A 26410-nucleotide genomic window follows, 5' to 3' on the forward strand; every position below is an offset into this window, starting at 1 on the left:
TGTATACTACTCGGGACGTATGGCTGCTGTCGGATCAGAACCTCGTATCTATAACAATGGTAACTTTACAGGAGAATGAAAAAACATGCAAGTCAATGGAACCAGAATTTTTCTCAAGTCATTTTGGGCCGTTTTTTTGGGTCCATTCTTCATTAAATTTACACACAATGTAAAGAGCAACACACCTTTTCACATCACGCCAAAAAACTGAAAAATGACGCAAGCGGAGATTTTGGTTTTGTTCCGACAGCAGAGATATTCCTTACTGTCATTTCAATAAGACTCGTTCATCTTTCTCAATGAACCTAAAAGAAATGAACTGGACACAGTATTTACCGCAGCACACGTGATGAACGGCACCGCTTGTACACGATGTTCAAAGCAAAAGCAGTCGAACGCAACATCTGTAAAAGCAACCTCGAAATGAAATAATAAAACTGGAGACATCAATGATGGCTTATAAAACGTGAGGGAAAAATTCCCCATTGAGAGCAGTAAAAGAAGTCACACACACACACAGAGTACTGCCAGACACCGCAGACTTCCCTGGAGGGAAGGAAGAAATCAGCGCTGCTGATTTAATTCACACCCTCCAATAACTCCACATCAGAAACACTAAAAATGTCTCACTATTACAAAGCTTTATTCAAAGGGTTTGGTAATATTACTCAGTATTACTTTCTTCCCCCCTCCACACAGTCCACATATAGGGGGGAAAAAAGCAAGGTTGTGAGGTCACAACCATGAATACATTTACATATGATCACCCATTCGGCCTGCAGCAGTTCAGCTCCACCCCGCCATGCTGAGGTGATGCAGAGTATCATTCCTGCAGACAGTCTATAGCAGAGTTACTGGAGTGGAAGATGTGGGGCAATGTTTAAACGTTGTGCTGTTCATGGCTGTCAGGAAGCAACTGGATCGTTACAGCCATCCAAAGGATCTACACATCTGGGTGGAGCAGTTTAAGGTTAATTTATAGGTGTTATAGAGGATTTCAATCTGAACCTGTAAGTTTGTTCTATATCGGTGTTGTCGGAAGAAAACCTTGAATCTCCAAAATTCTAATTTTATAGGAGAAGTTAAAAAAACTATTTTACTTTTAAATGTAAGCCAATGGAACCAGACTTCTTTTTTTTTTTTTTTAAGTAATGTTGGGCCAAATCTTTTGGTCCGTTCTTCATGAAATTTACACACAATATAAAGAGCAACAGGCATTAAAAAAAACTGACAAAAATTAACTGAAAAACAACAAAAATTAACATCAATTGACAGGAACAAAGCTTGGTGGGTAGGCACATGTGACATAGGCAAGGGCGGGCCTTATCGCTGTACCTGACTGACTTTATAGTTGCGCTATTCTGACTCGGAGAAGAGTTCGAAAGCAGTTCGAGAGGGGTCGCATCATATGGCTCCGGGAAGCAGGATGGCCTTATCGACATATTGCGTGACATACCAGTCATGCTGATATTACCATGGCACGCTGTGGGCGACGGTGCACAGAAGAAGGCACACACCAGCGACATGAAGGATCTGGGAGACCCAAACAAACCATAGAAAGGCAGAACTGACAGATTGTCCAACATGCGTGGAGTGACCCAACAGCCACGATTGTGCTATCAACACTCTGCGTGGGATGGATTACCACAGGACACCATCAGGAACCTCAACTCCACGCTGAGACGTCTGGCATGTTGCGTTAGGAAACATTGCGGCCTGGCGCCAAACTGAGACACTACTTTTGTTTGTGTAGTGCAATAAATTTTGCCCATATGGCTCTACATTTTTTTTTTTTATCATTTGTTGTTCCTGGTACCTTTATCTTCCTTCCGAATAGCACCGCAACCTGACATTTCCTTCTGGGTGCAATGATTTATTGATGGTGAGTGTAGAACATTAACTGTAAACCTAGACCTGAACCTGTTCTCAACCCTCACCCTACTGACGATCAACAGAGAGTTTATTCATTTGAATATTTGTGGATAATATATGGAACGTTCACAGTACAATTTGATCAAAACACTCCTAACAGAATCCAAATTAAAAATCAAGGTCTTCATAGTCAGCCCACCAGTGGAACAGCAGAGAGATGTTGAGCCTGAGCGAAATGTGCCCAGGAGGCTGGAGCTGACAGACAGACAGACAGCTCAGGGAACAACACGACTGCAACCAAGAAGAACCATACAAGGGATCTGCCACCAGCACAGGACGCTTCCTTTCTGCACCAACTCCTCATACACTGAATCACTAACCACCAACACGGCATGACCACCTCTAACAGGGAGCCCGTCATATTCCCTGCCAGCGCTCAGCTGACAGCAGCGAGACAGCCACTCCAACACGGGGCTCCTGAGTGAGAGTCAGCTCATCACTGCTGAAGGTCAGCTTATGCAGGCACGCCGATGAAGGCTGTCTGAGTGTTTGAGTGTCCAGGAAGCTCATTCAAGGACTGTGAGAAGTGATTAGCAAGTCCAAAACACAATTGGTCAATACAGTTTAGGGCACTGTAGCTTACTGTACTCAGAAAGACAGGAGAGAGATGAGCTAAGAGAAAACTGAACGCAGCTCACTCTAAAAAGCCAAAGTGCCACAGGTACCATGTAGTTATGCGGCCCAATCATGAATGCATGACACCAGAGCCAGTCTTCATGAGAACAGGACTCCTTTCACTCATACTCAGGTGTACTTGTGAGGAAAGTCACGCTACTGAGTTCCACTTTATCCATTCACAATAAACTGCTACTCAAGTCATGCCCACATCCTCTATAAGCCCATCAGCACATTTAGGCCCAAACCCATTTCACCCCTCGCCCCTACCACACAGCCCTACCCCTCTATTTTGGACATTCACATCTAGAGGTAGGGTGTCCCGATCTGTGTTGAGGTAGAGGGGTAGGGTGAAGGCTATGGTGACCCTCTAAATGGAGGTTTTTCAGAGACACTCCAAACAGTGATGTGAGAAAAACAGAAAAACAGCAAGATGGCTGAGCAAGAGACCAAAGAAATTGGTCAATAGAAATTAATAAGAAATTTACAATAACCATTTTATTATGACGCTCTAAATGTAACTAAAGCCCAGCAGTGAGGAGCTGAGCTTTCCCCTCCTCTGCTGTCCCTGCAGACGGGCAGGGTCGCCTACAGAGCAGCGCTGGTAGCTGTTAATGAAGTGATGCTCTGTCCCATTTCATAGAGGAAGATTTCAACCACTACCCACTGTAACTCAGTTCCAATTGGCAAAGTGACACTCGAAAACAAGGGGTAGGGGTAAGAATAAGAAATAGGACTGGGTTTTATTTGAAATACTACAGAGAAAATGAAGCAGTCCACAATAAAAAGTGAAGTTTAAAGCCAAAACAATTAGTTAGCGTGAGATATTTGTGTGAATGTGGAGGGAGCGACCTGAACATCGGGCATAAAGGTTTAAGAGTAAGTTAATTATACATTTGAGAGTTCTTTTGAGAGAAATGTTGGTAGAGATTTTTTAATGTTTTTAATAAAGATTATTTCTGTATGTTATTTATATACTACAACCCCAATTCCAATGAAGTTGGGACGTTGTGTAAAACATAAAAACAGAATATGATGATTTGCAAATCCTTTTCAACCTATATTCAATTGAATACACTACAAAGACAAGATATTTAATGTTCAAACGGATAAACTTTATTGTTTTTTGCAAATATTCACTCATTTTGAATTTGATGCCTGCAACATGTTCCAAAGAAGTTGGAACAGGGGCAACAAAAGACTGGGAAAGTTCAGGAATGCTCAAAAAACACCTGTTTGGAACATTCCACAGGTGAACAGGTTAATTGAAAACAGGTGAGCGTCATGATTGGGTATAAAGGGAGCATCCCTGAAAGGCTCAGTCGTTCACTAGCAAGGACGGGCGAGGTTCACCACTTTGTGAACAACTGTGTGAGCAAATAGTCCAACAGGTTAAGAACAACATTTCTCAACGTGCAGTCGCAAGGAATTTAGGGATTTCATCATCTACAGTGCATATTTATCATCAGAAGATTCAGAGAATCTGGAGAAATCTCTGCAAGTAAGCAGCAAGGCAGAAAACCAACACTGAATGCCCGTGACCTTCGATCCCTCAGGCGGCACTGCATTAAAAACCCACATCATTCTGTAACGGATATTCCCACATGGGCTCAGGAACACTTCAGAAAACCACTGTCAGTGAACTCAGTTCGTCGCTCCATCTACAAGTGCAAGTTAAAACTCTGCCATGCAAAGCGAAAAGCCAGATATCAACACCACCCAGAAACGCCGCCGGCTTCTCTGGGCCCGAGCTCATCTGAGATGGACTGACACAGAGTGGAAAAGTGTCCTGTGGTCTGACGAGTCCACATTTCAACCTGTTTTTGGAAATCATGGACGTCGTGTCCTCCGGGCCAAAGAGGAAAAGGACTGTCCGATTGTTTTCAGCGCAAAGTCCAAAAGCCAGCATCTCTGATGGTGTGGGGGGGTGTTAGTGCCCATGGCAGGGGTAACTTGCACATCTGTGAAGGCCCCATTAATGCTGAAAGGTACATACAGGTTTTGGAGCAACATCTGCTGCCATCTAAGCAGCGTCTTTTTCAGGGACATCCTGCTTATTTCAGCGAGACGATGCCAAGCCACATTCTGCACGTGTTACAACAGCGTGGCTTCGTTGAAAATGTGTGGCGCATTATGAAGCGCAAAGTACGACAGCGGAGACCCCGGACTGCTGAGCAACTGAAGCTGTACATCAAGCAAGAATGGGAAAGAATTCCACCTACAAAGCTTCAACAATTAGTGTCCTCAGTTCCCAAACGCTTATTGAGTGTTGATAAAAGGAAAGGTGATGTAACACAGTGGTAAACACGTATCATCGTATTCTGTTTTACACAACATCCCAACTTCATTGGAATTGGGGTTGTATATCTATCTACCTGTCTATCCCTCATATATATATATATATATATATATATATATATATATATATATATATATATATATATATATATATATATATATATATATACACACACACACACACACACACACACACACACACATATATACAGTACTGTGTGAAAGTTTTAGGCATCTAAGCAAATTTTTACCTCAGCAGTGAGTTTATCACAATATACATTAGAATAAAGTCGTATTCATATTTCAAATAAACAGAAAAACAATAAACAGTAACAAGAATTTCTTGGGTCCATATTTTTCCTTGACACCTTCACAGCCGCCACAGAGACTCGTTAATATCATCAATTACATCATGAGCTCAATTTACTGAGCTCTGATTGGTCAAACCAGGAGCTGCTTTTTAATATATAATACTGGGCTTCCTCGAGGAGACGCTTGGAGATGGTTAAACACACAAACACACTCACGTACAGAAAACCAGTATTCATTATATATATATATATATATATACACACACACACACACACACACACACACACACACACACACACACACACACACCCTCCATTATACATATATACACTACATCAAGTAACCATGTCAATCATATTGTTGACCCCATTTTACTTGTAGTAAACAAATAAATAAATAAGAATTCCTTGTAAAGAAATAAACAAGGGGCTGCCCTTGAACCTACAGGAAAACAGTAAGTAATTAATCGACCATTTGTCTCGTAAGGAAACTACAGGAGATCGAAACGGTGGTCTCTGCAGACTGAGATCTAAAACAACCCTGCCACTACTTAAACAATGCTGCGTTCGATTTTAATTAGCCAGAGTGGCCAGCAATTAATTGTAAATCATTAAAAACAAAAAGTGCATGGATTTTTACTCTGGACTGAATGATGGATTTCTTCTCAACACCACACAGCTGGTCAGGAAACCAGGTGTCAATGCAAATCCCACCTCCTGTTTGTGGTGTAAGCCTGGTCATAATTCAATGTTTAAACTGGCAGTTACAGACTGAACATGCTGGTTTATTCAACATGAACCTAACAATCAATCAAACGACCAACGTCAAAAGCCAATCACAGAGAACTGCACCTCAAATATGCTCTGTTCTGTCCTGCATGTAAACATCCCGTAAACTGTGTCTCGCTGATTACAGCGACTGACTGCAGCTGAAGGTGCCCTCTAGTTGGCTGGACTCAAAAAGAGATGAAAAGAACTGTGAAAAATGAAGAGAGCACATTCTGGAAAGAGAAAACACCACAGGCCACACGCACACGCTTAACACTGAAGTGTTGCTATGACATTTAAGCTTCGGCCTTTACAGAACCACTGGCGTGCTTTCGCAAAGCGACAGAGCAGACGCAGACGGAAACAAACAGCTCCGAGTTTTTGTTGTTTCTTCACAGCAATAAATCCAAAAATGTCTGGCTTGGATAATCAGAGGCTGACACATTGAATTTAAGGGCTAATTTTTAATCAACATTCGATACCATGGCGCCACCGCTTATCTCAGGATATCATAGCATCAATGATTTACTGCCAGCTGACCGATTTACATGATAAATGTTAGAGGAGCTCGGTATCACGTACTGAATGGAGATCAGCAAGAAATGAAAACATCTCTGAAGCCAATTTTCCGTTTGACCGCTTTTATCTGGTGAATTCTGAATGACAAACAGAGATGCGATGGCAGGGGTATGATAAGCATGAGAGTGATCTATTGACTGCCACCCTGCAGGGAACAAGCCCTTATAACACAATAATATCTGTCTGCAGAGCCGCAGTTTCATGCCAACAGGTTCAATCCAGCGGCATTCAGCGCATTCAGCACTTTAGACTAATCCACACTTCAGCCGTTTGCGGTGGGCTAACATTATACAGGGTGATTCAAAAAGATTAATCTGAGTTCAGAATGATTTATTTCACTTGGAAATCATTCCAGAACAACGCAGTGAACTGTAAATGGGTTTAAATGAGTGCTCAGTCTGAACCTCCTCCAGCTGTATGGACGACACCAACGCCATAGTTCAAACTCATCCCATACTGGATTGAGCGTGTCGGGTGTCGCTGGACTCTTTCAGTGTGATTTCGGAGATCATCCAGTGTTGTGGAACCAACGGCGAACGCTCTGAGCTGTTGGAGCTTCACTGCCAATGAAAATCACGCTGCACAGGTGTGACGGGTTCACTCATATTGAAGTGGAGAACACAGAACGTTTTCTGCTCAGGGGTCTTATCTCCTCTCAGACTGAAGGGAGCTCTTCCAGTGACAGTCAGAAACTCTAAGACCCCCCTCTTTCAGTTGGATTGTGATTGGCTCCTCGGCGCCTCACAGTTGCAAAAAATACGGTGCTTTGAAATCGGATGAATCTTTTTGAATCGCAGTGTATTTTAAGCTTTAGGCTTAAGAACACAGATTCACAGGCTAAATATTGCATGAACTACAGGTTATGTGGCCTGGGTAAACTAATGGATAGGTCATTTAACTTACCCTTAACACAGGGCTTTATGTGTGCACTTATATGGAGGAATGAAACTTTACCTTAAGCAGGTCTAAACTGAGCATTATATGAAGTTTTAGGCTAAAACAAACTTTTTGAACTTATCACTGCTGAAAAAAACCCACAGAATTAAGTATTAAGTTAACAATTAAGTGTTTCTTTTAGTTTCTGATTTTGCAATGTGTGTTGGCTTATGGTTTGACCGGTTACCACTGGTTGATCTGCATATTAACAGCAACGACATTTCTTCATAAATGGCAAAATGCATGGCGAAACATACAACCCAGCACAAAAAGTTGCTGTTTACACTAGAGATGTTACAAACGAGGAGACCAGCCACTGGTTGAAATATGAATAAGACTCTCGTAATGCTCAACTTTCCTCCAAGGACTTTGTTTACATGGCACAGTTGCGCTGTGTATGCATGCTCCCCTGGAGTGAAACTGCGGGTGTAAATCTGCAGTCAGACCCACTCTTGAAACATCTACTCCAGTGCAGCTTCATCTGTTCTGAAGATTTCACTTTCACTGATGGCCATGTAAAAAAAGTCTCGCCGATTTTTTACAGACCCATCATAATGGTGGGGTGCTGTGATTCATCCAAGATTGGTATTAAGGTTCTTTCCTACACACAACATTTTGGGACATTACAAAAAATGGAGGCTTCTGCAAAAGTTCTGCCAGGAAGACTCTAGAGTTGCATCATTTATTCATTATTTCTGACCAATCACAGGCCTACATCTGTTTTTAAAATGCAGGTGTATGAACAAGCAGGATCGGTGAGGGTCCTGACGCTCCAAGACCTAGACTGAGGACAGGGCCTAAGCCAAAGACTCATTTCTACTAAACTGTTATCTTTCAACCTGAAAAATCCCAATGAGTACATGAAAACTGTTCTCTTTCACACTTGCCTGGGTCAGACTTTCTGGCAGAACTCGACTTGCAGGTTGTTGGTGTTTAAAGAGTGCAAATTATTGATGGGCCTTTAGAGAAAGTCAATCAATTGATTCACTGTACTTGTTAAATACAAATAACATGCATTGAAAACAAATTCAGGATCATCAGGCTAAATACTTTATGGTATTATAAATGTAAATTTAAACTCTAGATAGTCACCAGTAGTATGTGTTTACCTGCTCTGCACACTGTGACTACACTGAGCCCTTCAGAGGAAAACACAGTCGCTAGAACATCACATCTTTAGAAGAACCCAAATCATGGATTCATGTAGTCATAAGAATATATCCATATCTAATTTTTCATTTATTCCATTTGCAGTCAATACAGACATTACATTATTCAGGAAGGGAAAAGTCATTTCCACATTCTCCAAAACTAGAAATGATTAAAAGCTACAGAGAAAATGAAGCTCCTAACAGCAGGACCTGGTGGACCACCAAAACTGCCCCCGTCCATGTCTAAGCTGTTACTGAGGAACGGAAATAAGAAGGTAACTTGGAAATCAAACACAGGAGCTGCTGGTGTTCTCAGAATATCAGTGATGTTCAGACCTCAACATCACTGAACCCAGCAAAGCCACCAAAGACCACCAAAAGTTCAAAAGGCAAAGTCCAAGAGTTCGGAAAAAAGTCCAGGTAACCCACACGTCCAGCAACAGCAGTGAAACAAGACTCAATACGCAGACAAACTGGCAATACTTCACAGAGGGCATGAGCTTGTGGAGGTCTTTATAAAGGGAGGTAGAGGAGCTGCAGGTGAAAGAGATCAAGGTGTCACAAGGAATCAGTTCAGCACTCGGGTGACACTGACCTCTGGTGCTGAGGGCAGGTATTACACCTGACGGTGTGTTTTGAATTATTTGGAAAACTTAAATTTAAAATTACACTATATTTACTCGCTGTGGAGTATTTTTTGCACTTTTACTCTGATGCTGAATAATGAATAACTGATAAGTACTTAATGGCTGTTTTGACAGGAAATGAAATAAATGAAGGGTTGTTTCCAACTTTTGTCCAGTGCTGTATGTATTTGGATTTTTTTCTATTTGTCTCAGGTGAATATTGAGTAATGTTTGACTAGTCAAATAGGTTGTGAGGTAAAAAGAAAAGTAGATACCTTAATTATTTACCTTAGGGGCAGTCATGGGCTGGAGGTTTGGGAACCAGCCTCGTGACCGGAAGGTCGCCGGTTCGATCCCCAGAGCCAACAGCACATGATTGAGGTGTCCTTGAGCAAGACACCTAACCCCCAACTGCTCCCCGGGCGCTGCGGATTGGGCTGCCCACTGCTTCGGGTAAGTGTGCTCACTGCCCCCTAGTGTGTGTGTGTGCTCATTATAGTGTATGTGGTGTTTCACTTCACGGATGGATTAAATGCGGAGGTGAAATTTCCCCGTTGTGGGACTAATAAGGGTCTCTTAATTTTAAAACCAATGCCACCTTAAATTCAGGGCCACCTTAAATTTCCTGCCACATATTTACTGATTTTGGGGCAGTTGTGGGCTGGAGGTTAGGGAACTGGCCCTGTGACCGGAAGGCTGCCGGTTCGATCCCCAGCACAGACAGTCCATGACTGAGGTGTCCTTGAGCAAGACACCTAACCCCCAATTACTCCCCAGGCGCTGTGGATAGGGCTGCCTACCGCTCCGGGCAAGTGTGCTCACTGCCCCCTAGTGTGTGTGTGTATTCACTAGTGTGTATGTGTTTCACTTCACGCATGGGTTAAATGTGGAGGTGGAATTTCCCCGGTTGTAGGATTTAAAAAGTATCACTTAACTTAAATCTTAAATTTACTGCCCTCTTAAATATACTCATACCATGAATTCACTGCAACCTTAAATTCAGTGCTACCATAAATTCACTGCCACCTTACATTCAGTGCTGCCTTAAATGTGGTGCCACCTTAAATTCATTGTTTGCGCTGTCACTGCTGTACATTAGGCTGTATGTATGAGTGTCTGTGTGAGAGATGCGCATTGTAACATCACTTGTGTCAGTTAGTCTTAATGTCCTGAATTTTCTGCAATTCATTTCCAATGGGGAAAAAAACAATCTGTGAATGATCGTTTTATGAAAACCGTACATAGGATCACTTAGAAAAGCACAAGCAATCCTGCAAAGTTTTGTGGTTCTAGCTTGAAAACTGCAGGATTAAAATCTTTTTATTTTTTTGTAAAGTGTAGAACAATAATTCTCTAATTGCCTGGAAATGTCTTCACTAAAAAAACGAGGACTACTTATGTCCTGCTGTTTGCAGCATCCCTGAGAATGCATGGCCTGTACCTGAGGCTCCTGAAACATTTGAGAGAAGGGAAAAAAACCAAAACAACACAACAGCCAGATTCATTTAGAGACTCCAATAATGATAGCAGTTCATCAACGCATTAGTCTGATGTGTATGGGAAACGCCAGCCGATCACTAATTACACAATTCCTCATTGTTCTTCTAAAAATAATCAATACTTTACTCTAGACAGAGAAATATCACTGAATAAACACACAAATTCATTATCCAACATTCTCTGCGAAACATCTAAGCTAGTGTTCATGCTGGTCCTTTTTGGCCTAAACTAGCCTTTATTATGCTCTAAATCACAGGCACTGTGGCTATTTAATGTACGGTGTCTGGTAATTGGATGTGAGGCTCTTGTACACTGTTTTCCAGAGAATATGGGGCCAATTACTCCTTTGTTATCAGACAAACAGTTTCTCTGCCTCCACACTGGTCCACACAGACTGCCGGTCCAGCTATCTAATGTCTAAACAACAATTAAATCTGGTCAGCCCTTCAGCAAGATCAGAGGGGAAAAACTACAAAAATGAAAGTTTCTTTGATTTAATCAGGCCCTAGGAGACAAACCAGGGCTCTTTGAAAATCTGTACGGCAAGCCATTTCCAAATGGGCTCATGATAAAAGGTATTATGAGGAAATGTTTACTTGGTGGAGATTTTCTTTTGACAGAAGCAGAGCTCTGTAATTGGAGATGATGAATAAACAGAAATATCTGAAACACAGCACAAAAAAAGTCATGGCGTTTGTAACGTTGTGTTAGAGGTCTTAGGCAGGTCAGATAGTAGCCCAAAGGAATCCAGTCTAGGTGACAAAAGCATGCAGAAACGTATGTTGTTGCTATATTGCTTCCTCCTTGCGGAGCAGTATCTTAACGAGTAGAGTCTTAAGTCCCAACTCTGTTACCTTAAATTCCGTGCTACCTTAAATCTACTGCCACCTTAACTGGCGTGCTACCTTACATTTACTGATATCTTAATTTACTGCCACCTTAAATTCTTTGTGCTATTACCAGACATTTTTCTCCAGTCATTTTAGAAAAAAAACAGATACAAGGTTTGGTTCTGACAGCAGTGATATGTAAAACAACTCATCACATAACCAATTTTCAACATTTGAGAAACTATTTTTAATATAAAAATATTTTTCAGAGGTTTAACTTTAAGTTTTAAAATAGGTTTATCTTTAAATTAAGAGATTGGTATAAAACAGACTCATGTTTACATAACAGTAACATTAGACTACATTTAAAAACATTAATTTTTTAAAAAATTATTTGTCACAGATTTTGGTCACTAGTTATCAGGCTGCACATAACTTGTGTCACTGGTGTTATGCGGTTTAATAGCTGGGTAATAAGTTTTTTATTCAAAATAATGTCAAATATAATGTTTATTACTGATTTTAAACGGTTGCACAAGGTCACCTGACTACCAATGCATCAGCCAATTTACAAAATCCCCCGTTTGACCAGAATGTTACTGGACTTACAGTCACTGGTGTTACACCACATTCATAAAACACCAGTGACTAAAGTATGTTTGGAATTTAGCTCTCCTTTTTGAATATATGGTAATTGGAGATGTTAATGGAAATTATTTTAATTATTTAGTTTTGGGATGAAAGTGGTATTGAGCTGGATTAAACCAAGAATCCCAGTAGCCTTTAGGGATAGCCTTTGTACTTTGAGATGAGCTCTGCTAAGTTGTGGTTGGATGAAGTAGCAGAAAAGACAGCGATTAGCAAATAAGACCCAGGACTAGACTAGCCACATAAGTAGAGGAAGTATAGCTAGAACTACTTACATTTACGGCATTTGGCTGACGCTCTTATCCAGAGAGACTTACAATTTGATCATTTTACACAGGAAGGTCAAGGTGGTGTTAGGAGTCTTGCCCAAGGACTCTTATTGGTATAGTGTAGGGGGCTTACCCAGGTGGGGATTGAACCCCAGTCTACAGGCAGAGGTGTTATCCACTACACTATCCCTACACTATCCCTCTTTTTCTTTATGCACAGCGATTCCTCTGGATTCTCTGAATCTTTTAACAATGTTATGGACTGTAGATGTCCATCCAGATGTCCATCCAGATGTCCTGCATGAATTCCTTGCAATTGTGTGTTGAGAAACACTGTCCTTAAACTGTTGGACTACTTACTCACACAGTTTAGCATGAAGTCGGTGACGGTCTTTCGCGAATGCTCCTTTTACACCCAATCATGATGGCATCACCTGTTATCTATTCAGATGTTTACCTAAGGAAAGTTTCAAAACAGGTCTTTTTTCCCAGTCTTATACTGTCTATGTCCCAATTTTTCTGGACTGTTTTTGCAAGTATCAAATTTGGAATTATCGAAAACTCACAAATGCTGAAAAGGTAAACTATTAAATATACATTATTTGTCTTTTTTTCAATGAAATATCTGTAAAAGGCAGTTTACAGTTTAATCACTGCTTTCTGATTTATATGCATTTTAGCTACTATCCCACTTCTTTTGGAATTGGGCTTATAAAAGGGCAATTAGTAACAGGCAGAACGATAATGAACTTCAAGCTTCTGAAATTCACCACTGCACACCAGACTGTAAACTCAATCACCATAACTAAACAAAGGAAGAACAGTCATTTGGATCACAGTTATTTAGGCAGCATGAGTGAAAGAGGAACAATTTCTATAAAAAGTCCAGGCTTGGCCTTAACCTTTCTTTGTAGTTTTGGAAAATGGTGAGAGAAAGATAATCTAACCAGATGCATAGATTTATATGGGGTGGTTGTAGTGGACTGAACCACACGATCTTGGTTTTAGAAAAGTTTAATGACAATTTAAGGCTGACAAAGGAATTTAAACCTGGAGGAAGTCAGCACAAAGTCAGCGGCATAGGATAGTGTAATCAGCATATATATATATATATATATATATATATATATATATATATATATATATATATATATATATATATATATATGTATGTATGTGGGTGTGTGTGTGTGTAAAGAATGTAGGACTGTATATTGACCCCTGTGGGACACCTTTAGTAACCAGACAGGGGGAAGAATAGTTTCTAGCCATACATGCAAGAGAGATATCTTATGTACCAAGCCTGTGCTGCTCCATCTATTTATTAGAATAGAATAATAAAGCTTCAGCCAGGTCAATGAATATTGCACCACAGTGTTGTTTGGCATCCAAAGCAGACCTAAGATTATTTAAAACTTTTAAAACAGAAGTAACTCAACCATAACCTGTCGGAAGAAATGTCATGTCGTGTCACTAACACGCCACATGAGTGTTAGACCATAAGGAGAAATAAACTCAAAGGATTTTTTCCCCCAGATCTTCCACTATTTACCGTCATCTTTATTGCATATTAAAACTCAGAGGACATGTGTGGGTTCCCTGATGGTTTTGGATGGTAAACAAAATGGCCATATTTGCGTTGTACACATGGTGACCCCGGTCCCAACCTTCGCTACCATCACTGTCAAAAAATCTACAACAACCCATTTCACATCAAACCACTCCGAATGACTTTCTTTATGTCTCAACATCTAAATTAGGCAATAATTTTGAAAAATCAGTGGAATAAATCGATTAGCAATGAAAACTGTCCATGAAATTGCTCATTGAATGCTCAATGGGTGGGCCATTTATATGGATAAACCCAAATAAAATGGGAATGGTTGGTGATATTAACTTCCTGTTTGTGGGTCATTAGTTTATGGGAAGGGGAAAACGTCTCACGATGGATGGTGACCATGGCGGCCATTTTGGATCCAACTTTAGTTTTTTCCATGGGAAGAGGGTCGTGTGACACATCAAACTTATTGAGAATTTCACAAGAGAAACAGGAGTGTGCTTGGTTTTAATGTAACTTTATTCTTTCATGAGTTATTTACAAGTTTCTGACCACTTATAAAATGTGTTCAAAGTGCTGCCCATTGTGTTGGATTGTCAATGCAGCCCTCTTCTCCCACTCTTCACACACTGAGAGCAACACCGCAGAAGAAATGCTGGCACAGGCTTCCAGTATCCATAGATCGGACCTTTGGAAGCTGGGATGTTCCCTGAGTTTTTCCAGGAAGATGGTGCACCACCACATTATGGGTGTCAGGTCCGAGCATTCCTAGATGAACAGTTTCCTGGAAAGTGGATTGGTCGTCGTGGGCCGGTTGAAAGGCCCCCAAGGTCTCCCGATCTGACCCCCTTAGACTTTTATCTTTGGGGTCATCTGAAGGCAACGGTCTATGCTGTGAAGATACAAGATGCGCAGCACCTGAAACTCCGGATACTGGAAGCCTGTGCCAGCATTTCTTCTGCGGTGTTGCTCTCAGAGTGTGAAGAGTGGGAGAAGAGGGCTGCGTTGACAATCCAACACAACACAAGTGGTTTTAAGGTGCAACTGTGCAAGTTTTTCCAGGTGAAAAGTACATTTTTGTGTATGTATTTTCAACGTAATGTTAAAAACAGAGCAGCAGAATAAAAGCCTGGAGGCGAGACGTGGTGTGCAGAGCCAGTACAGCTTAGAACATCATTTCAGTGGATTATGGCTCTGTTATGTTTCCTGACTAAAGATGCTGAGATCTACCCTTGAGGGTCCCACCCCAGTGACAGTTTCATCCTTCATTTCTGAGAGTGTACTGGAGGATTACAGTTAGGGGTCGCGCAGGCATTATCCAATCACCACAGTTATTCATTTCTCCATTAAACATTCTTTTTATCAAACGTGTGCTGTTCCTGGATGAGCTGCTCCTGTTAAACCTCTGAACAATTCTGCTGCTGTCAAGCCACAATGAACAAAACATTAAAGATGTTTTTTTTTCATAAACAGTAATAACCAATACGATAAAAATCCATTTTAAATCATGGCAAAGTAGCTGAACGCGAAGGCTGGTCCTCCGAAGTGCTGATCTGAACACTCCTCCTCAACTCATTATTCTTCCAGTCATTAGATATTCCGCATAAACACGGTGCAAATCTTCTACATGGACCTCCACCGCTCTGCTCCTCTAGGATTTATGGCGGCGTGGAGCTCAATATTGACCAGCTGTAATAATGAAATGCCACGCGATGACTCTGCAGACGTTACGTGTGCAGGTGAAACATGACCACATTACCACATCGACTCCTGGCTCCGCTCTCATTATGAGCCTTCATTATCTCCCACATGCCACCAAGCACTAATGAATGCGTGCTCACAAAATGATTAGAGAGTTTCTCTTTGGTAAATGTCAGTTGTGATGTGGTTGGGAAAGCCATGGATGGACCTTTGTCACTCCGTGAAAGAGTTCAGAGCTTTTTTTCTACGACAGATGGCTGGATGTGCTTTTGTAGTTCTTCACAAAGCAACAGTGCTGCTGTGTGTCGGGCGTCTGAGACGGCGGGGACGGCAGCACGAGGCACGGAAAGAAGCATTCTTCAGAAATCTGTGCTGTGTGTTGGTTTAATTCATAGTAGATAGTGAATAATTCATAGTAGATAATGAATAATTTACTATAGTGACTGAATAATTCATAGGAGTTACTAAATAACTGATAGTGAAGATTGAATAATTCATAAGAAACAGTGAATAATTCATAGCAGACAGTGAATCATTTAGAGTAAATACTGGATAATTCATAGCACATACTAAACAACTTAGTAGATACTAAATAATTCATAGTAGTTACTGAATAATTTATAGGAGATAGTGAATAACCTATAGTATAGAAAATGAATAATTCATAGTAGGTAATGAATATTTATAGTGGCTACTGAATAATTTATAGTAGATAGTGAATAACATAGTATAGAAATTGAATAACTCATAGAAGATAGTGACTAACATAGTATAGAAATTTAATAATTCATAGTAGGTAATGAATATTTATAGTGGCTACTGAATAATTTATAGTAGATAGTGAATAACATAGTATAGAAATTGAATAATTCATAGTAGGTAATGAATATTTATAGTGGCTACTGAATAATTTATAGTAGATACCAAATAATTCATAGGAGGTAGTGAATAATTCATAGTAGACAGCGAATGATTCACAGTTATTAAATAAGGCAAGCTTAGGGTTAAAGGTATTAAAATCACCAATAAAAAAAAACAGGCTTAACTTTTAAAAACTTTCATAAACATAGGGAAGCAATTTTCTGCAGATGTATAATTAGCAGGCGTGATCACTCTTGAGATATGCAGAACATTTAAATGTGGAAAATTCTCCAAGGAAATTCTGCTTACAGCATTTTTCTGTTAGCTCTGGTGCAGCAAAGCAACATTATTACTGGAGGATTTACAACTGCAGATTTCTTTTTTAATTTCTGCATAAGCAACAGGTTATGATATAAACAGTCTCGCTGTGGTTTGATGCTCCATTTAAGAGAAACTTACTGAGTCAGAATTTTCCGTAGTGTTGGTGAAAGAGCTTCATGCCTCAAGAGTTTTATGTCTCCCAAACTTTTTGTCTTGGCAAACGGCTGTGACGCAATAAAGAAAGACGGTATGTGGGTTTTAGGGCTGTTTAAAAGTGTCTTATAAGATTACACAATATAAAAGTTACTGAACTGCTTCAAAAATATAAATTTTAAAGGAAAATTATAATGTAACAAGATATAAACAGTATAAAAATATGTTTGCAGGTGAAAATGTCCTCACAGGACAATTCTTGGTCATCCCTGCATTGAAAGGTACCTTGCAGGAAGTTACAGCATGAAAAGGTTAAGAGATGTTGTTTCATGATAGTTTTGAGAAGATGTTAGATGTAGATTAAAACTTCATGTATGGTGGAAGGGAACATAGAGTGCTGTGAGGCAAAATATTCCCTAAAGAAAACTTCATGACCGTCTGACCATCATCAGAATTCCATATAAAACGCAGCAGACATGTGTAGGTTCACTGGTGGCTTTGGATAATAAATAAAAAGACTATATCTGTGTTGTAGACATGGCAAGTCCTGTTTCCCCATCACCACCACTGTAAAGACATCTGAGTCTAAGTTTCTCCACAGTAAATCATTTCACATCAAACCACTTTGTTTACATCTCAAAGACTGATTTATGCAGAAAATTAGAAAATAATAACAGTAATCTGTAACACACTTGCTAATGTGGTTAATGACACTGTATGACACTCAGTGGTGGATGAAGTAAAAGAAGAAGAAAAGTAGAAGTTCCTCCCTTTAGACCTCCACTTGAGTAAAAGTACTAAAGTATTTACCATCAAATGTACTTAAGTATAAAGTAAAAGTACTAAAAGAGTAATTAAATTCATGCAACTTAGTTCCAAGTTTAAGTTGAATAAAAACTGGCTTTAAACTCAGGATCACAGATGAGCTCCTTTACTATGTTGATCTGTAGGCGTCTGTTCATAAACATAAACCAGCCCAAACTCATTTACTATAAAATGAAATGGTGTTTGTAGAAATTCAGAAAAAAGCCGCGTCAGTCTCGACTGCATATGTGGACATATTTCTATATTGAGCTCTATTTACACAAAGTTAGGTTAGTTCATCATTTATGTTGAACAGACTCTCCCAAAGTTTTACTCTGCTGCGCTGACGTTGAACCGCGTGCTGCACTGGGTCGGTATGACCAACAGGTCAAAACCAGCTCTAAACAAAGTGACCGCTGGGCCCTGATTGGTGCTCTGGCTTTGCGCTTCTTTCGTTTTGACATGTTACGTTTTTATACACACAGAAACCAAAAGGAACGACAGATTTCTCAAAATGTAGGAGGAAAAAGTCGGATATTAGACTCTGAAATGTAGTGGAGTGAAAGGAAAAAGTCGCCCAGAAATGGAGAAACTTCAGTACAGATACACCAAAATACTTTAGTACAGTAATAAACTACATCTACTTCATTACTGTCCACCACTGGACACACTGCTGTAACCTATAAAAACTGAAAAGGTCTAAATGAAACGTGGTTTTCAAGAAAGCTGCTCCTACTGATTTTAGCTATGCAAGGTACTTTGGTCAGATATGAAACTACAAATACAAACATTTCTTGACTTACTAACTACATTTAAGAGGGAAATTGTTTCACTTCCAGCTTCCAACTGCCTGACCTCATAATGAACGTATTTCTTCTGTGTACAGACTGTTCACAATATCATGTGGCAGGAATGTGACGTAAGACAGGTTTCCAAGACAGAAATCAATTCCACATCACCTGCTTTCAAACGTGCACTGCAAAAAAATTGATTGATGTAGTAACGAGTAAACTGACTAGCGTTACTCGACCCGAATGAATGATTCTTTTAATATTTGTTTTTTTTTAAGAAAAGCAGTGTAACTGCATGTTATTACACGAAATATATGTTTTTTATGAAAATGATGAAAAACTGAGGAGAAAAAGGAAGAAAATTCCTTTGATCCGGAAATCGGATCTCTGACTGCATCATGGCAAAAGACACTAGAACTCTAAGAACACCTGGGATCACGGGGCGGGCCAGACGTGGTTTGGACTCATCATATCAACAACCCATTCATTCATTTAGAAGGAGGGAGTGGGGCAGGCAGTGCTGATTACAGCAAGCTGGTAGCCTCCACAACGTCCACCAATAAATAAATAAACAAATAAATACGTAAGTAACTCAGGGTGGAGACGGAGAGGCTGGCCTGCCAATACTGCCAATGATGGATGAGAATGAAAAAGGTGAGAGAGGGAGAGAGAGAAACAGGGGGAGGGAGAGAGAGAGAGGGGGGGGGGGAAGAAAGAGAGAGAGAGAGAGAGAGAGAGAGAGAGAGAGAGAGAGAGAGAGAGAGAGAGAGAGAGAGAGAGAGAGAGAGAGAGAGAGCAAAAGATTGAGCAACAGAGAGAGAGACAAAGAGAGGGGGAGAAAGAGAGATAAGAAGTCAGAGAAGGAGCAAGAAAAGAAAATGACAGTGAAAGAGAGAGAGGAAGTGAGGGATAGAGAGAGGGGGGGATGAGAGGGAGAGAGCAGGGAAGAGAGGGACAGAGTGAGAGAGGGAGGGGAGAGAGGGAAAGAAAGACAGACAGACGGGAAGAGAGAGAGGGGGAGAGAGCAAGAGAGCGAGAGAGAGAGAGCGCAAGAGAGAGAGAGAGACAAAGAGAGAGAGAGAGAGAGAGAGACACAAAGAGAGAGAGAGTGAGGGGAGAGAGGGAAAGAAAGACAGACAGACGGGGAGAGCGAGAGGGGGAGAGAGCGAGCGAGCGAGCGAGCGAGCGAGAGAGAGAGAGAGAGAGAGAGAGAGAGAGAGAGAGAGAGAGAGACAGAGAGAGAGAGAGAGAGAGAGAGAGAGAGAGAGAGAGAGAGAGAGAGAGCGCGAGAGAGAGAGAGACAGAGAGAGAGAGAGAGAGAGAGAGAGAGAGAGAGAGAGAGAGAGAGAGAGAGAGAGAGAGAGAGAGAGAGCGCGAGAGCACGTGGACATGTCATGAGTCATTATTCTTTGGTGGGACTGCAGGGTTTAGTGTCTCTGGGCTGCTTGTTAGGGACCCTCTGACATACAGAGATGCAATGATGGAGTAGAGGGAGGAGAAAAGAGGCCAAAGAGCCATCGCTCACCTTTTTTCCTGTTAAACGCTCGGCTCATGCTGGAAAAATGCTTGATCTCAGCTGTGAATCCCAGGAATGTGCCACTTTAACCTGGAGAAACAGGAACACATCGAAAAGATTCACATTTTTCCAAGAGAAAGCAGCAGATTTGCTTTTTTAGGCATTAAAACGTAGTTTTACAATTTAAGATTAATAATAATAATAATCTCTAGCCATTAGTTAGATGAATAATAATAATAACAAACAGATATTAATATGTCGCTAAAACAAGATGAAAGGTTTGGCTCATTGCTTTATGTTCTCAGAGCGCAGTTATATGAGACGTTTGAACGAGTGAACACAGTATACAGCGTACACAACACAAGTCTGAGACACATTAAGAACCCGGTATTTATTTATTTAAACGTGGAAATAGTCAACAAAAAGTTTTAGTGTCTTGACAACTTTAAAACAAAGCAAAGTTAAAACAAGCAAAATGAAATTCTGCAGTATTTCCATTTTCATTCCAATTTCAGTCCAACTGACCACGTCAAGTCCTTTAATCTGCTCATCAAAGGCTTTTGTACAAACTTAAAGCAAACGAGGACAAATACCCTCAAAACCTAAGAAATTCTGAAATTCATGTTAAAATTTTATAGATTCCACTTTTACATTTACAGCATTTGGCTGACGCTCTTATCCAGAGCGACTTACAGTTTGATCATTTTTACACAGGGAGGCCAAGGTGGTGTTAGGAGTCTTGCCCAAGGACCCTTATTGGTACAGTGTAGGGTGCTGACCCAGGTGGGGGATTGAACCCCAGTCTACAGCGTAGAAGGCAGAGGTGTTAACCACCACACTAACCAACCACTACCTTTCGCTCAAATGGTTATGCCAAAATCATTTGCAATGAAAAACACTATTAAATTAGAAAGGAATGTAAAACACACGTATTTTAAGTTCAGCAGCGGTCTTAGACTTTTGGATCCCACTGTAAATTAGCGAATCCTCTACAGGGAACATGCTTAAGTATGACAGTGGTCTATTAATATAACAAAATGTGCCATAACTTTTGCACAGCCCATATTTTGTGTTTTATTTTTCTAATATGTTTAATTCACTAAGTGCACATGCTAAATTGCCCCTAGGTGTGAATGTGTGTGTGTGTGTGTCTTTCCTGTGATGGACTGGTGACCTGTCCAGGACGTATCCTGCCTTCCACTCAATGACTGCTGGGATAGGCTCCAGAACTCCCCGTGACCCAGAAGGATAAGTGGTTTAGCAGATGTGTGTGTGTTAAATTCAGTAAATAAACAGTAACTGTGTATTAAAATGTGCAGAAGTATGTTCTCCATGGAGGATGTCTTCACTTATTTTCCCTTATTTTCAACCTTTTGCATGTGACCGTATAGAAGCTTCTGTTAAAGCACATAATATCAGGAGGAGATAACCGTAATGAAGCACCTACTCCAGTTCACCAAGCCTTTAAAAAGCCTTTATTATTACTGGCACCAACAAGACTCACACTGTTTATGCTCAGGGAGAAAAGAGAGCTTGTAAAAACATGTGTGTTTATGCCTGACATATTCACATTATTCTTCATTTGATGAAGGAAATGAAATAGGATTAGAGAAACAATGACTTTTCCTAATATTCTGGGCATATTTTACACGGCCAAAGTGCAGATTTTCCCTAAATAACAGGACTTTTCTCCGAACGACTGTTAAAAGCTCACATAGGTCTGCAGTCGACTCATTACTTCATTATTTCTGCGCACTGAACGTGTGATTAGAACCATATACAACACATCGCCCATCAAACTGAAGAGCCATGCAAAGAACAGCTTAAGCATGGAACGGTTCTATACAGATCTATACCGAAATAGAACCATTGCCTTTACTAAAGAACCCATGAACAAGTTTAAAGTGTGATCCTTCCACCCAAACATGAACATAGTCAAAATAATCATCTAATTTGATTTATTATTCTGTCAAAATACTGACGTTCCTTCTCAAGAAGTAATTACCACCTACCAAGTCAACATCTTGAGACAATAAATCGTCGTTTCAACTTCATTTGTTTGAACCAGATTTAGAAAAGGGTTAAAAACACTTCTCCTATCTGGTGGAAACTGGCGTTCATATAAAAAGCCAAACGTGTGGTTATACTGTGCTGGTCATATGTAAATTAAGAAGTTATACCACCCCACCAGTGCAAGGTGTCAGTAAATTGTTGGTCATTAATGCCTCTCTTAGTAAATCTGCCCCCCAAGTTAGGTTTCATTCATTTCAACACAGAAGCTGAACAAGAGAAAAGAAAAAACAGGCTTGTCGTCTCCATTCCTGTAAAACATCAATACCTTTTGCAAAAACATCGTTTGTTTTGGACATCGACTAAAACACGCAAACAAAAAACAAACAAATCTTCAACATAGTAACTTTACAGGAGAAAGACGGGTTCCGTTTAATAAGCAGTGCGTCTTGTGATTGCCATGTGTGCCGATCAATAAGCTTCATCAGAATGTATTTCACTGCAGTCACAAGAAAACCTCTCCACAGTAATGACTTTAAAGGAGGAAGAAAGAAAAAAAATCACTTTTAATGCAAGTCGATGGAAACAGACTACTTTCCGAGTCATTTTGGGCTGTTTCTTTTGGTTCGTTCACCAGTTAAATTTCACATTGATTATAAAATCCTATTACTGAGCTATAAAGCTCTAAACGGACTCGCCCCTCAGTACCTGAGTGAGCTCCTCTCCCACTATGAACCATCACGCCTACTTAGATCACAAGGTGCTGGCTTACTGCTGGTACCTAGAATTAATAAAGTTACATCAGGGGGGAAAGCTCCCCATACAAAGCCCCCCAGCTCTGGAATAATCTTCCTGTTACTGTTCGGGAATCAGACACAGACTCAGTCTTTAAGTCTAGGCTAAAAACTTACTTGTACAGTCAAGCATTTGATGACTAGTCTTCCCTGTCAGATCTAGACCTGCTGGAGTCTCCACTGCTCTGTTTTACTGTAATCTGTGGTCAGTCACTCTTTACAGAACTGACTCTGTGTTTTTCTTTCCTTTCTCTGCCGAGATGATCAGCTGCCCATCCTGTGTGTCTGATGCTGTTGCCTCTTCTGCCTTGATTGGTGCTGCTGCTCACCAGCCTTCTGGACCGGTTTGACCACCAATGAGCTTCTTGCTTGAGCCTCAGAACTTTTCTTTTCCCACTTTACTATAAAACTTCATACTAATAATTTTTGCTATCTGGTGTCGACCAGAGGAGGATGGGTTCCCCTTCTGAGTCTTGGGTCCTCTCCAGGTTTCTTCCTCTTTTAGGGAGTTTTTCCTTGCCACCGTCACCGCTGGCGACACTCATGGGGGCTCGGACCCGGATTTTCTTTCTTCTTTTCTCTTCTCTCTGTAATACTGATTGTTCTGTAAAGCTGCTTTGTGACGACACCTGTTGTAAAAAGCGCTATATAAATAAATTTTGCTTGCTTGCTTGCATTCAACATGAAATTTGAACACAATGTAAAGAGCAACAGGCGTCTTCAAATTATGTCAAAAACTGAAAAACGGAGATACGAGGTTTTGCTGTGACAGCAGCTTTTAATACTTCAATAAAACGTTATTGATGAGTTCACGTGAAACTGCACCTGAAATCCATGATCTCCCAGACTGAACAGTTCCCAATTTTCATCACCGATGTCCAGTGAGAGCAACAGTGTCTGCACACTTCAATCCGTATATTACTGCAGTTGGAACAAAACCTCCTATCTCCATTTTTCAGTTTTTGACACAATTTAAAAATGCCTGATGGCCTTTACATTGTGTGTCAGTTTCATGATGAATAGATCAAAAGAAATGGGCCAAATTTACTTGGAAAGACGTCTGGTTCCATTGACTTACATTAAAAGTAAGGAAAGTTATTTCCTTCTCTTGTAAAGTTACCATTTTGAAGATACAAGGTTTTATTCTGACAGCAGTGGTGTTCGTATGTATATATATATATTTATATAAAATATATATGCACACACACACACACACACACACACACACACACACACGCACACACGCACACACGCACACACGCACACACGCACACTGCCTGCTGGCCTTTACATTGTGTCAAAATGTCATGATGAACGGCCCAAAAGAAATGGTTTCAGATTCCTTGGAAAATAGTCTGGTACCATTGACTTAATTACTTACTTGAAAAATGAACGCAAATTAGGTTTTTTTCTTTCTCCTGTAAAGTTACCAGTATAGAGATACAAAGTTTTCTTGTTAGTTTGCTGCTTGTTGATTTATACATAGTTCTCAAACGAGCACTAACCACTGTAACCCGCTGATGGAATCACTTTAAAAGCTGTACTTGAACTTGAGGACAACAGTCAGGAATTCTAACAAAACAATATCTAGTGCGTGGCACTAATACAGATGCTTTGAAGGGTCAATCTAAGACAACATGCTTTTGAAAGCAATTAACTGCACTAATAACTGCCCACATTATGAAGGCTTTAACGCTTATAGCACAGCAACACAAACTAAAGGTGTTCAACAAGATACAGGAGAAACATCCAAGATATGAACTGGGTTTAGCTCTGAAAGGCAGCCTGTTACTGACTGACAAAACGGATAACAATGTGCCATCTTCCAGAACACTATTTCATAGACCATTTTCCTAGATAACCCGACCCATCAGGAAATGACCAATTACTTACACTCTGTCTGAAACAGACCCATCAATCACTTACTCTTAACAGACAGGCCCATTCCCTCACCACAGGAAGAAAGAGAGATTCAATATACTGCGTATACAAACAGACACATAAACAAGATTAAGCACTTTTCTTATTGCATCAACACCGCATACACAGCCACGGCTTTCTCTTCATCACTTTCCAAACAGTTATCGATTCATCTCATAGAACCTTCTGAGCTGGAGTTCAGTGGCAGTTCACGACTCATTTGTCTTAACAGCCCAAGGAGTCAAAACCTGCTTCAGAAAATGCTTTTAATGCCGTTTTCGCAAATTAAGTGTGCATTAAAATATCCTACACAGCCCTCGGGCAAGACATGAGTTGAGCTTTATTTTTAAAAAAGCTTAATTTAATGAACAATGCATTACTATAACCCAGTTCTCTGCCCACCAGAACAAAGCTTTTCATTCAAGTGCAGAACGAGTGCATTAGTGCAGGTGAAACTATGTATAAAGGACATTTGCCATTGTATGGTAGAAATATCACTTTCATTTAGATTCACTGCTGTTCACTGACCTTCTCCTCTTTTGTTGTAGCTTTCAGATGGAAATAAAAGGTTTCATTAGCCTGATTAATAAAGTACTTTATCAAACTTCTCATTAAATGAAGCAGCTTTGCCACACTTGACTAACATCCTGCTGGGTATCAAAGAACCGCCTGTGTGACTGCAGACTTTATTGTTAAGCTCATTTATCAGGAGTAAATGTGACTGTGACTCCATGTGTTGACGCGATGTGCCAAACATATACTGTTATAAATAAATATGCCTTCTTTAGAGAACCCCTTTGTCACCAATTCTATTCATAATTTTTATGGATAGAATTTCTATGCACAGTCAGGGGATGGAGGGTGTCCGGTTTGGTGACCTCAGGGTCACATCACTGCTGGTTGCAGATGATGTGGTCCTATTGGGGACATCAGGCCATGAACTTCAGCTTTCACTGGATCGGTTTGCAGCCGAGTGTGAAGCGGCCGGGATGAGAACCGGTACCTCTAAATACGAGACCATGGTTCTCAGGTGGAAAAGGGTGGAGAGCCCTCTCTGGGTCGGGGATGAGCTCTTGCCTCAAGTGGAGGAGTTCAAGTATCTCGGGGTCTTGTTCACGAGTGATGGTACAAGGGAGCAGGAGATTGACAGGCGGACTGGTGCTGGGTCAGCAGTGATGCGGGCTCTTTACCGGTCTGTTGTGGTAAAGAAAGAGCTGAGCCATAAGGCAAAGCTCTCGATTTACTGGTCGATCTACGTTCCCACCCTCACCTATGGTCATGAGATTTGGGTAATGACCGAAAGAACGAGATCGCGAATACAAGCAGCTGAAATGAGTTTCCTCTGCAGGGTGTCTGGACTCTCCCTGAGAGATAGGGTGAGAAGTTCAGTCATCCGGGAGGGACTCGAGTAGAGCCGCTGCTTCTTTACATCGAGAGGAGCCTGTTGAGGTGCTTCGGGCATCTAGTTAGAATGCCTCCTGGACGCCTCCCTCGGGAGGTGTCACAGGCAAGTCCACC

The 26410-nt window shown here is 40.7% G+C and overlaps 1 protein-coding gene across 9 annotated transcripts in view; it reads right to left on the reverse strand.

Annotated features, from left to right (window-relative positions):
* Positions 1 to 26410, reverse strand: part of gulp1a (GULP PTB domain containing engulfment adaptor 1a) — a 165861-nt gene that overhangs the window by 27456 nt on the left and 111995 nt on the right. For all 9 annotated transcript variants that reach the window (XM_037539262.1, XM_017710617.2, XM_017710623.2 and 6 more), the window contains one exon: positions 20178 to 20258. In XM_037539262.1, coding sequence (XP_037395159.1) covers positions 20178 to 20205 — 28 coding nt within the window. In that variant the 5' untranslated portion in view covers positions 20206 to 20258. The remainder of the gene's footprint in view (positions 1 to 20177; positions 20259 to 26410) is intronic.

The sequence above is a fragment of the Pygocentrus nattereri genome, chromosome 6 (genome assembly GCF_015220715.1).
Source record: "Pygocentrus nattereri isolate fPygNat1 chromosome 6, fPygNat1.pri, whole genome shotgun sequence".
NCBI classification, from domain to species: Eukaryota; Metazoa; Chordata; class Actinopteri; order Characiformes; family Serrasalmidae; genus Pygocentrus; species Pygocentrus nattereri.